Source organism: Cricetulus griseus, chromosome 7 (genome assembly GCF_003668045.3).
Source record: "Cricetulus griseus strain 17A/GY chromosome 7, alternate assembly CriGri-PICRH-1.0, whole genome shotgun sequence".
NCBI lineage: Eukaryota > Metazoa > Chordata > Mammalia > Rodentia > Cricetidae > Cricetulus > Cricetulus griseus.
Genome location: NC_048600.1, coordinates 66,419,275 through 66,431,809, shown reverse-complemented (window position 1 = coordinate 66,431,809; position 12,535 = coordinate 66,419,275). Strand labels below are relative to the sequence as shown.

At 48.8% G+C, this 12,535-nt stretch overlaps 1 protein-coding gene across 6 annotated transcripts in view; it reads left to right on the top strand.

The window, feature by feature from the left end:
- Positions 1-10,477, top strand: part of Tcf7 (transcription factor 7) — a 29,645-nt gene extending 19,168 nt beyond the window's left edge. Inside the window, exons 4-11 of one of the 6 annotated variants that reach the window (XM_027427559.2) lie at positions 1,254-1,365; positions 2,278-2,368; positions 3,781-3,873; positions 4,967-5,086; positions 5,721-5,883; positions 5,993-6,100; positions 6,593-6,641; positions 9,390-10,477. In XM_027427559.2, the coding sequence (XP_027283360.1) occupies positions 1,254-1,365; positions 2,278-2,368; positions 3,781-3,873; positions 4,967-5,086; positions 5,721-5,883; positions 5,993-6,100; positions 6,593-6,641; positions 9,390-9,511 (858 nt within the window). In that variant the 3' untranslated portion in view covers positions 9,512-10,477. Of the gene's footprint in view, positions 1-1,253; positions 1,366-2,277; positions 2,369-3,780; positions 3,874-4,966; positions 5,087-5,720; positions 5,884-5,992; positions 6,101-6,592; positions 6,642-7,721; positions 8,224-8,780 lie in introns of those variants that run through there. The other 5 variants (XM_027427560.2, XM_027427562.2, XM_027427558.2 and 2 more) reach the window with 5 other exon arrangements.
- The last annotated feature ends 2,058 nt before the right edge of the window (positions 10,478-12,535 follow it).

Genomic DNA, 12,535 nt, shown 5'->3' with positions numbered 1-12,535 from the left:
CAGGTAGTCAGTGCCTAATATGTGTCCACACATCTCACAGCTACCCCAGCTGACTCCTTTCCTCCCTTAATGGGCACACCATGTCATTCTGGCTGGCTTGGAACTATGCAGACCTTGAACTCATTCACTTGCCTCTGCCTCCTGAGTTCTGAGATTAAAGGGGAGCACCAACATACTTAGCTTCAGACATCAACTCTTGTTTAAGACCGGGAAGCCTGAATGGCCCAAGACTTGAGGGAAGGGTGTAGCTTTCAAGCTGGAGGCAGGAATGCAGGGAAAGATGGCAGACTAGGACTACTGTAGAGTCTTCTGGAGCTGCACCCAGTTAGAGGCCTCATGCCCTGGATACACTGGGGTCCATGCACAGCTTTCCCTCTGGTTTAGCCTAGAGCTGCAGTAGCCAAGTAACAAACAAGCAAGGGACCTGTCCTAGGCCTCATTCACTTCCAGGAGAGGATATCCAAGATCTAAGGATTCTCTGCTGAGATGCCCACACGGACTTTACCTGCTTTTTGCAAGGCATTCCATCTACTGTCCTCCTCCAAGATGTCTTGTTTCTCCCTTTTGTGCTGTGGTGAGCAGTCACTCCTGTGTGCTTTCAGCCAGCAGCATTCCCACAGACACACTTGTCTGGGTGGAAGCTGAGCCTCAGTTGTAGATGTCCCCAAAACTTTGGCTGCAAGGGCATGCACTGAAGACACCAGGCCTGGCAGCGAGCAACTCTTTGTGGCTGGCTCATGTGCTCTCAGCCTGCTCAGTCATCTCTTGACAGAACCATTTGACTGTGAAAAAAGTCCTGCAGCTAAGGAAACCAGAAGAGCTATGTGTGGACAAGCTGTCTGTGGAGGGAGCCAGATACCCAAGTTAGGGGCTAAAGGAGGTCCCTGCCCTGTGCCAACACATGCAGTTAGAACTAAGGTGGGGAAAGGCTGCAGACAGCCATTGGGCTTCATAGAGTCAGGAGGGATCTCTGGGAGCAGGAGGCTAGCTAGGGAGGACTTCCTGAGAGGAGAAACATTGGCTGTCCCAGAAGAGGTTCACTAGGTGGGACTGCATAAACAGTCTCCAGGATTGGGACACAGGAAAACAGTGCCATAGGCCACAAGGTGTGCAGAGTGCCTTCTTCCCATAAGCTTGTTATTTTTGACTGCCAGGGTGGCCACAGAGCTCACAGAAGTTTTGCACGCCCCCTCCACCCTCATGTCCCCGTCCCAGAACACTCCATGTTCACTAGCCTCCTGGTCATTTTTCAGCATAACAAGGCTGGCCAGCCCCCACATGGCGTCCCCCAGCTTTCTCCACTCTACGAACATTTCAGCAGTCCACACCCCACCCCTGCACCTGCGGACATCAGCCAGAAGCAAGGTATGGGAAGGGAATGGGAGAAGCCCATTGAGGTAGGAACTTGTGGCCCAAGTTCCTGGCCCACATTTTATAATAGTAGAAGCTGGGGCTTTGCAAAGCCCAAAGAAAATGTCAGAAAGGAACCAGGTGTGGTGTGTATCCAAGTAGTATGGAAGGCAGAGGTAGGGGGGTTGGAAGTGTGAGGCCAGCCTGGGCTACACAGTAAATTCCAGACAAACCTGAGCTACAAAAACAAGATTCTGCCTTAGAGAGGCTTAAAAAAATATATATATATGGATTGAATCTGAGAATACCATAAGGGTATAGGAAGGTGGACCAGATCAGAATGAGGCTTCTGGCTCCCTAGGCCAGTGTAAGAGCAGCATCTGCGCATTGCTGCAGCTGCAAAACTCATGGCCTTTCTCCTTCAGTGAGAAAATGGAAAGTGGTGGTTGTGATGGCTGATTCACCTCAGCCTCAGCCAAAGTCATTCTGAAATCCACCATTGTCAGCTGTGGGAAACCTGCTGACTCACCCTGGGGCTGGGTGGAGCCCTGGCTCTTCAGGCCAGGTTCCTCTAGACTAGGGGGCTGCCTTCTACCCAAAGAGCCAGGCCAAAGTCCTAAGCAGAGGCTCCAAAGACAGAGCAGCAGTGCACCAGGAATTGGTGAGATCTGACCTCATCCTTGAGTGACTCCAAGCTTTGCCTCTGTCCAACCAGTGTCCTAAGGCAAGTCACTCAGCACCTCTGTCCTTGGTCCCTTTTGCTTTGTCAGAAGGCCATTGTTATTACCTAGGACAGTTCTAAACAAACCAGCTGATATCTGGGCCTCTGGCAAAAGGAAATGGGATCTTAGAGGCCCCTTTGGAAGGCTGAATGTCCCAACCTCCCAGGTGAGGGTGGCCTGCTTACTTGGCCCCTTTCCTCCACAGGAGTTCACAGGCCGCTGCAGACCCCTGATCTCTCTGGATTTTACTCTCTGACCTCAGGCAGCATGGGACAGCTCCCCCACACTGTGAGCTGGTAAGTGTGGGCCCAGAGAAAAAAGGGGCACTGTGTCTGCCCTAGCATACTTTAGCCTAACCTGGCTCTGAGCTAGCAATTCTTGTGACTGTGAGCATCCCCCAGGTAGCTTGACATACTTCTTCAACCCTACTCCAGCTAAATTCTCCAGAAGGTGAGAAAGGTAGTTGAGCATGGGCAAGGAGATGCATAAACTCCACCGGGAGAGGCTACTGCCTCTCAGTGTCTGCTGCTGGTCTGACCTACCTGTGGTAGAGTTATATGAGGAACCGGGCCCTTGGTTTCTGGTGTTTGCTTGAGCCACTCCCCTGACCAGGCCCGACTGTGGACCAGAGTCTATTCTCAGCTGGAATTGGGTCTCAATAGGCCGCTTGGCCAGCCTTTTACTCATTAATCAGTTTGATCTGAGCAGGTCTCTAGCCAGTAGCAGGAAAGGCTGTCTTCCCAAGAAGGCAGTGAAGGCCAGACTTTCAACCTGGGCCTACCTGCCCTGTTCCACTTGCCTGTTATCCATGATCAGCACACTCCTCCATTTCCAGATTGTTTTGGACAAAGTTCCATTCTACCCGTGATTACCCCCAAGACTCAGTGCTTAGCCTGATGGAACCAGGGCAATGCTCTGGACAAGCAGCTCTTTGGACAGCCTCCTAAGTCCCTTAGGCCTGAAGCTCCAAAGACTAGGAAATCTGAGCATTGAGAGGATATTCACCAACTGAGCCTTCGGAGAAGGGTGTAGGCCCAGGGAAGAGAACCTCTGTTCTTAGCTGCTGCCAGGTGAGACATGGGACATTTTTACCCTCTGCACTGAGTCCTATGTATGCTGAGAAGAAATCTGAGTGCCAGAGAAACACTATTAGAGCTGACTGTGACCTTAGGTCCTTGCCCTTTCAGAACAAAGTCTGTCTAGTGGACAGCCAAGCAAGAAGCCAACAGTTATGCAGCACTGTTAACACTCTTGACTTGGGACTCTAGGAGCCCAGAGAGGCACCTCATTCACTTGGGATCCCAGGCTTTGGAGTTGAAGCAGGGCTGAAGAGATGGCTCAGCAGTTAAGAGCACTGTTTACTCTTCCAGAGGACCCAAGTTTGGTTCCTATCACCCATATGATGGATCCAGGGGATCCAATCCCATCTTCAGATCTCGGAGGGCACCAGGCAGGCATGTGGTGCACAGATACACATAGAGGCAAAACAGTCATACACATTAAAAAAATAAACAGAGTTGAAGCAGGCAGATGGGGGTGAAGAGCAATCCAGACAGTGTTAGTAGAGGGGTTGGAGATACCAGCTTCTGGGAGAAGACTGCCAGATGCATGCAGCACTATATATGAGTCCCACTGCACAAGGTACAGAAGTCCTTCCCCATGTCTGGCTAGCAGTCAGACGGCTAACAGCTGTCTCTCCCAACCACAGGCCCAGCCCTCCTCTCTACCCCCTGTCCCCTTCCTGCGGATATAGACAGCACTTCCCTGCCCCCACTGCAGCCCCTGGCGCCCCCTATCCCAGGTGAGTCCCCTATCCCTGCAGCCAGGCTCCTGCTTCCTGTTGCCCAGGCTTCAGTGCCCACACAGGGCTGTGTTCAGGCCAGTGCTTACCCTGTGTTAGTTGTTTGTCCATCTGTCTGTCTGTAACCTTGGAGTCTGATGCTGCTCTGTACCTGAAGATACAACTAGAAGTAGGAGTCTCAGCCCAAGCCACACTGGACAGAGCATCCCAGAGCAGCCAGGATGACTCAGCTCTATTGCTCACCCCTGCTGGGACGTCCTCTGAGCTCTGCCCAAGCTAAGGCTACTGTACCTTGGAAGGTAGTGTCCCTAGCCCCTGTCCTTTAGAGCCTGTCTGCTCAGAGTTCTTACACCTGGTAAGCAGCAAAGGGCAGAGTAGTCTCCATACAACATCAGGAAAGAGGTGTATAGAGGGGTGAGTGTACATAGTCCTCCCTATGTTTAGCTCATTCTCCTAGTGACAGACATAGTGCCAGGCATGCTGTGGTAAGGCATTCAGCACTCCACAGTAGGAGGTAAAGATACAGCACAATAACTGAATGGGCCAGCTGGGCTGAAGATAAGCCCCAAGAAGACCCCAACCAAGCATGATGCATCAGAGAGGCAGTTCCTGAGAAAGGTAGACAGAGAAAACTGTCTGCTGGCTTGGGATGGGGTGATGGTGATGGGAAAGAGGAAGATGGGATGAGAGGTGTAGTGGAGGTGCTTAGGTAGGGTTTTAAAGGCCCCAAGCAGCAGCTTGTTTTATTCTGTTATGTATCAGGAAAACTTGAGCTGAAGTGGGCTAGCAGCATTCTTTTAAAAAGTTGGTCTGTTGCGTGGAGAGGTGACTGGAGGAGCAAAGTGAGAGAGCAAAACGACTCACAGGCAGCCAAAGGCTCCTGAGCATGTGGATAGGGGCAGGATTGATAACCACCTGAGTAGCACCTATGTGGGTCTTCTGCAGTGTCTGTGCATATGTATCTGTGTACCCTGTGTCCAGGCCAGTGGTTATAAAATATCTGTCAATTGTGTCCTCTGTGCAGGGACCTCCATATGTGTTCAAAATCTAGCCCAAATTTCTGGTTTAGTGTTGCCTTTACTCCTGCTTCCAGGTTCACCCACCCATCCTTGATGCTGGGATCTGGTGTACCTGGACACCCAGCAGCCATCCCTCACCCGGCCATTGTACCCTCCTCAGGGAAGCAGGAGCTGCAGCCATATGACCGAAGCCCGTGAGTCAAAACACGGGCTGGGAGGAGGGGACAAGAAGGTGTGAGCCAGGCAGGTGAGCAGAGTGATTTGGTCAGCCAGGATATACATGCCGCCTACCAGGTTCAAGGCCTTCTTCTGGCATCTTAAAGGACTGCCTGGAGAGCCCTGCCAAGCTGTCTGGTAGCTCTGGCACTGACCATTGCTGTGCTTTGTGGTCTTCAAAAGAAAAAGTAGGTGGGGAGGGACAAGAAACAAAAATTTTGTCTAGGCCAAGAAGGAAATGGATGAGTCTGTGTTTTCCCCACTTGGCTATGGTATTCTTGAAAGGAACAGTTACTTCATTCTCTGCTCACTAATGTGGGGCAATTAGAAGACTCTACTTACAAACCACTACATAGAACGGTGCAGCTGGGCAATGATGGTGCACACCTCCCAAGAGCTGGGAGGCAGAAGCAGGCAGATCTCTGGGTTCAATGCCACCCTGATCAACAAAGTGAATTCCAGGATGGTCAGGGCTACACAGAAAAATCCTGTCTCAAAAAAACAAAAGTGGGGGGATGTGGTGGCTTGGTGGTGTTAGGTAATGGTCACTGCTGGGGCAGAGACGGGTTGGGGGGTGCTTTCCAAGTAATGTAATCTGGTTTTGCATCCCAGAAAAACACAGGCAGAACCCAAGGCAGAGAAGGAGGCTAAGAAGCCAACTATCAAAAAACCCCTCAATGCCTTCATGCTTTACATGAAGGAGATGAGAGCCAAAGTCATTGCAGAGTGTACACTCAAAGAAAGCGCTGCCATCAACCAGATCCTGGGTCGCAGGGTAAGGCCATGGGCAAGTAGGATGGCAGGGATTGCCCACAGTCCCTTTCACCCTGGTACAAAGTCCTAACTCCGTGATGCATCCCATCCACTCCGCTTCCCTGTTGCAGTGGCATGCACTGTCTCGAGAAGAGCAGGCCAAGTACTATGAACTGGCCCGTAAGGAACGGCAGCTGCACATGCAGCTATACCCAGGCTGGTCAGCGCGGGATAACTACGTGAGTGGCCAGCGATACACCACAGGGGAGGGTGGTGGAACCTTTGAGATACCATTCCCAAGGCAACAACCTCAACATGGGAAGAGGAGTTTTTGCCTTGATGGTATAGGCAAAGTAACACAGAGAGACCCCCACAACCTCCCTTGGGTATTTCAGAAGAGAAAGTTTAAGCAACTTCCCTTAAAGGCAGTTCTCTACTCCAGAATACATTCACTTGTGGGTGGGACTGTTGCCCAGTATTTGGTTTGGCCATATGAGAAGGGGAAAAGAGCCTAGAAATCCCTCCCTGTACTCAAAGGGGAGATCAGATTGAGAGGGAAAGACTCCTAAATGTACCCTATCTACAGTCGTTTTGCAAGAACTACAACCAAGAAAGAGGACCCTCAAAGTAGGAGGGGCCTATTGACCTGGAAGGCTATTACTCAAAGGCAGTAGGTTGCAGATAACCCAGCGTCCACCTCCTAGAACCAACCATCTCTCTTGTCCATGCAGGGAAAGAAGAAGAGGCGGTCAAGGGAAAAGCATCAAGAATCCACCACAGGTGAGACCTTGCTTCAGTAGTAATAGAGGTTCCTCTCTCCATATTTCCATTTCAAGCACAGCCCTGCTCTGGCCCAGAGGGTGGGGTGAAATACTGAGCCAGGAACCTTCAGGGCCTGAAGCCCTCTGGAAACCAACCTGTACCTCTGAAGTCTAATCCCATGCAAGTAACAGTTTAACTGTATGCTAGGCACAGACCAGCAGAAGCCAACTCTAGAGTGATAAACCCCTATGCCACCTTGGCCTGCCCTCCTCACAGCTAGGTTCCACCAGAGAAGCTAATGAACTGATCGTCTGGTTCCATGTCTAAACCAAAAATGTCAGCCAGGACCCAATGGTCACATAGCCTGCTGACAGGTAATGTGGAGATTTCTCCATCGCTAGTTCCCATTTCTCCTGGCAGCGTACAGTGCTACAGAGAGCCCAGAGAACCCATCCTGCTGTATGCCTCATTCCCATCCCTAACTCTGATTGAGATGACAATCTATGATTCTCTCAGCTATGTTACGCCAAACAGGAAGGCTGGGGCCTAGGCCTGGGACAGGACAGGAAAAAGTTCCCTAGCCATTTCTCCAACAGGTCCTTCTTTCCATCTGTGTGGAACATTATGCTGTACCTTTAGTCTTATTAAGACTATGGGCCAGAGGGAGATGAGGCATTGGCAAGAATGAGGGGAAAACTGCATTAAAACATGCAGGTAGTTGGGGGAAGGGAACAGACAGCACCAAGATAGAAAATGCAGAAGCCCTAGAGGACCCCTGTGCAGTCCTGGAGCCTCCATGCTAGAAGGATGATCAGCCAAAGCAGGGGTAGCATGAGAATGCCCTCCACACTCCATCATTCTTCCCACTGACTCTTGCCCAACTGGGTGACTGCCTTTTCTCATAACCTTGCTCTGGGTCCCAAGGCTTCCCCTGGGGCCAGCTATGCCATGGAGAGGTCCGTTCTGCCTATGGGGTCTATGGGGTGTCTGTAACTGGCTAACACTGATGTTACCTCTTCTTTCTGGGCCCTGTTCTGCCCTGCTGCCTGCCTGCTCGCCCTCTGCCCTGTTCTGCCCCTCTGGCATGGCTGTGAGCAGACCCTGGCTCGCCTAAGAAATGTCGTGCTCGCTTTGGCCTCAACCAGCAGACGGATTGGTGTGGTCCGTGCAGGTTTGTCCCCACCATCATTCTCCCTTCGCTTCAAGCTGCTTCCCTTTATGCACATGTTCTGCTGGGTCTGCAGCCCCTCCTTGTCCCTTAGTCCCTTAGCAAGCCCTGTAGAGAAGGGAACCCATGCCTTCTAAGAACATGTGTGAACACTGAACACAGACTGTGGAGATGACTAGTCTAGGTGGAACAAGTAGAGAGGGAAAGACAGTGTTCCAGACGGAAAGAAGGGCATACACAAGTGGGTGGCTTTGGTACCAGCCAGGGTTACCAGATCCTCAGATCTGTCATACTTAGGTGGCCAGAGCCCCTTACTCCTAGCCTCAGAGTGATTAAAGTCCACAAACACCCTCATTTCCTTAAAATGGAATTCCTGCTTATTAAAAAAAAGCAAGGTAGCTGGGCGGTGGTGGTGCACGCCTTTAGTCCCAGCATTTGGGAGGCAGAGGCAGGCGGATCTCTGTGAGTTTGAGACCACCCTGGTCTACAGGAGCTAGTTCCAGGACAGCCTCCAAAGCCACAGAGAAACCCCATCTCGAAAAATCCAAATAAATTAATTAAATTAAATATAAAAAGCAAGGTAATAATATCAGAGACTCGTGGAAATAGTCTGACCAGTCACCATGCACTTCTTCCACTAGCCTGGTTGTGAGAACCAAGATTGTTCACAGCATCACTGTCCCTTGACTTAATACCTATCTAATCCCTGCAGGTAGACATGGAACAGTAGTAGCTCAAGGACCCAAACTAAGAGATACTTCCCCCGGAAAATTGGAAGCAGCCCACAAGCCTACCTACAAAAAGTTCTTGCCATCTAGTGGCTGTTCTGTGTAATTGCACTCATCCTAGATCTGGGCCAGGTGGGGCTGAAGGAATGGACATAATTTCCAGGCCACAGAGAGAGAGGACAAAGTGGTTAGCCAGGCCAGTTCAAGGACAGCCATTTTCTGGTTGTGGTGTGTGACTATGGACTCACCCTCTGTTTACAGATAACTCTCTTCACTATTCCTAGGAGGAAAAAGAAATGCATTCGGTACTTACCCGGAGAAGGCCGCTGCCCCAGCCCCGTTCCTTCCGATGACAGTGCTCTAGGCTGTCCCCGGTCCCCAGCTCCCCAGGACTCACCCTCATATCTTCTGCTGCCTCACTTCCCCACAGAACTGCTTGCTAGCCCAGTGGAGCCAGCACCAACATTCTCAGGTCGCTCTGTAGCTCTTACACTTCCAGCCCCCGAGTCCCCAAAGACCCTCCACAGCACCCTCCAGAACACACAAGTGCAGCAACAGGAATCTCAGAGACAGGCAGCCTAGTATGCACAGGACACCTGGCTTGCTCCAGGGGCCCAACCCTAACTCAAGAGGAGGCAACAAGACCAGATCACATGGAACCAGCTAAGGGTCCTTAAGGTGCTGAAGATTGCAAAGGCTGCTTCACTATTCCCTGAACCAGAGGCCATCCATTGAAGTGGTGGGGATCAGATCTGTGCAGCTATATGTCTCACTAAGGGCATCCTGGTGCCTGTGGCAGCCACTTATTATGTCTTGATAGCTGGATGCCCCTACTGTCTTTTGGTTTTTGTTTTGTTGTTGTTGTTGCAGGTCAGATGGGCTGGATTGAGTTCCAGCTGCCTTCTCTGCAAGTGCTTCTCTTGCCCTCTGCCACGCCTTCCCCATGCCAATACTTCTTGGACCAAGAATACCTGGTTTATCATACAAGATGACTTTGTGGTTGGTCACCAGTCACAAAAGTCTAAATAATAACGCTTCTCTCTTGAGGAGCTGAGAAGCTCTGTTTACAAATAACAGCTGCTGTTCATAAGCTGGGCCAGAGGATGCTTCTATGTTCTCAGGAGCTTGCAAGAGGAAATGGGATAGGTTGAGCTTCTACGGCTCTTCTAACCTAGGCAACAAAATAACACCGACCCTAGCTACTGGTGGACAGTACTCAGCTTTAATTAGAATGACTTGGAAATCTTTGCTAAGAAACTCATCAGCCCCAGAAACTACAGTCAATAAATTGAAGTTGGCCTAAGCCCAGTGTGCCCCCTTCCCAGTTCCATTTTATGTCAGCTGAGTCATAGCTCCTGGGCAGCTGTGAGAGGGCAAATTCCCCAACCGCTGGAGCCCATTTTTCAGCATTTAGAACTGGCCAGCTTCAATTTCTCTATAGGGCTGCAGGAAGGAACATATCTGTTACAACTAAAGCAAGGAGTCCATAAATCTCTTGTGGACATGGTTCTTTGCCACATTCTAGAAACCCTTTTTGAGCCAAACTTAACCCTGAGCCTTGAAAAACAAGTTTTTTTGTTTATCTTTTTTCTCTTTACTGTATATAGCCTGAATCCAAAGAAAAGGGGTTATCCATGTATTCTACACACTTTTAAAAAAGCATTTTGTTTCTATTTTAGCCACTGGTTTCTCAATCCAAAGATCATGTTTCTAGTGTAGTGTTGAAAAGACTGGCAGAGTGTGGTGGTGCACACCTATAATCCCAGTCTTTGGGAGGTAAAAGCAGATGGATCTCTTTGAGTTCCAGCACAGCCAGAGTTGTATAGAGACTTTGTCTCAAAAAGGAAAAAACAAAAACTGATGTAGTATCCAAAGTATTTTTGTATTAATTCATTATCATAGAAGAATTTTTTTAAACAAGAGAATAAAGATACTTTTTACTGGGTTTGTTTTTCAAAGCCTGATTGAGTAGTAAGCTGTTTCAATTAACAGTGCCTACCTAATTTTCCTTTTCTTAGCTGTCACAAAACATGGAGTGTGTTCCCTACTATGTACAAAGATCCCAAGATTGCCAAAGCTACAAAAATCAAAAATCATTCTCAAGAGTCTCCTACAGGGCTTAGTCCTGATCGCCACAGCTGAGCTCACTTTCCAAGCTCTACTCTTTATTCTTTTGACACTACAACTGAAGCAGACCAGCCTTCTCCCCAGTACCCTTGTGCACTAATAAGCTGGGAGTTGCCATCCAGACACTGGAGAGTCCAACCTGAAATGTATTCAGGATCTACTTTCCTCTAAGGGCAGAGAGAAAAGATACCCCATGCTTATTTTAAGGAAAATAAGCAAGTCTTATACTTACATAGACTTTTAAAATTTATCTGCATGCATGATATTTTATGCCAGAAGAGGGCATTAGACCCCACTCAGGTTGCTGGGAATTGAGCTCAGGACCTCTTAACTGATGAACCATCCCCCCCCAGCTCTCTACACCAAGATTTAGCAGCACTCTATTCTTATAAGGACTGCCTGTTGAGACATTTTGAAGTAGTTTCTCTGATGAAGTCTGAGTGATAATTTTTACATGCAGGTCACACCATGCTGAAGTATACTGTGCTGCTAACTTCTAGAGCTCTTATCATGAATATAAATGGTACCAACACCACCTCAGGTCAACCATTAGAAAATGAATTTTCTAGGACAGCCATCTTATCCTGAATTGCAGCTTTCAGTTCACAGAACATTATTTGGATTTATACCCCAAAGTATGTAGACCACTGGAAATTGCAACCCTGGACTTTTAATACCTTTTGGGGGGAGGATTAGATACCTCCCCCAATTTAAGGAATTCTACGCCAGGCGTTGGTGGCACACTCCTTTAATCCCAGCACTCGGGAGGCAGAGGCAGGCAGATCTCTGTGAGTTCAAGACAAGCCTGGTCTACAAGAGCTAGCTCCAGGACAGCCTCCAAAGCCACAGAGAAACCCTGTCAAAAAACAAAACAAAAAACTCTACACTCTTACCATGAGCAAGTTGGGGTTTTATTTTGTATCTGATATGGTATGTACTTTAGAGTACAGTGGGTACATGAACAATACACTCTTTGTAGGGTGCAGGGCTGGTGTGTGTGGTGGGGGATACATTGGCAACTTTGTTAGAACAAGAACAACTCTTTAGAAAAACAAACTCCAAAAACAAAATTTGAATCCTCCCAAATCACAACACTACATTCCTGAGACCTGAGGGCTTAAGGATTTGATAATACAACCCTAATTTAACTGCAAATATGCCAATCTCTATACACAGCCAGCCAAAAATGAACCCACTAGAGGAACAGGATATCCCCCCCCTAGTCTTTCTGACCCATTCCACAAATGGCAGACTTAAGACTTCCCTGATCCTATGCTGAATGGACAAGGTCAGAGTTGAGCCCAGCATGCTATCAGGGCCTCCCTTTGTCTTCCAGTTTGAAGGCAGAAAAATTTCCCTCTTTGGGAAATCAGTAACTGGATTCTTTTGAGCTCCACCTATATGTAAAGTTCCTTTTGGCTGTGAAAGCAGAATCTGATCTGAAGTACTGCCTATCTCTGTCCAGGAAACAATGAGCAGTGATAGGAAGGCCTAGCCTAAATAGAAATAGGATGGCACTTTACATTCTGTTCCTACATCTGTTCCTGGGAAAACAGAAGGGCAAGAACTGCAAAGCTATATCAAATCCTTGCCAGGCCACTGTATCGAAAAAGAATTAAGACGCCAAATCAATTATGTAAAGCTGAGCTGGCTTTTCTCTGTAATTAGGAAGGCTATGTCAGTTTCCTGGAGTCTCTTCAGAGCTTTTCAGTCCTGTAAACTCAGTACTTGGGAGGTAAACATAGAAAATAAGATACACAGAATTGGAAACTAGGCTTGGCTACATAAGGGAGGGCCAGTCAGCCAGGTTAAGGGGAAGCTCTTCAGGCTTTTGGAATTTAACAAGTCTGTAATACCAACACTTCACAGGATTCAAAGTTCAAGGCCAG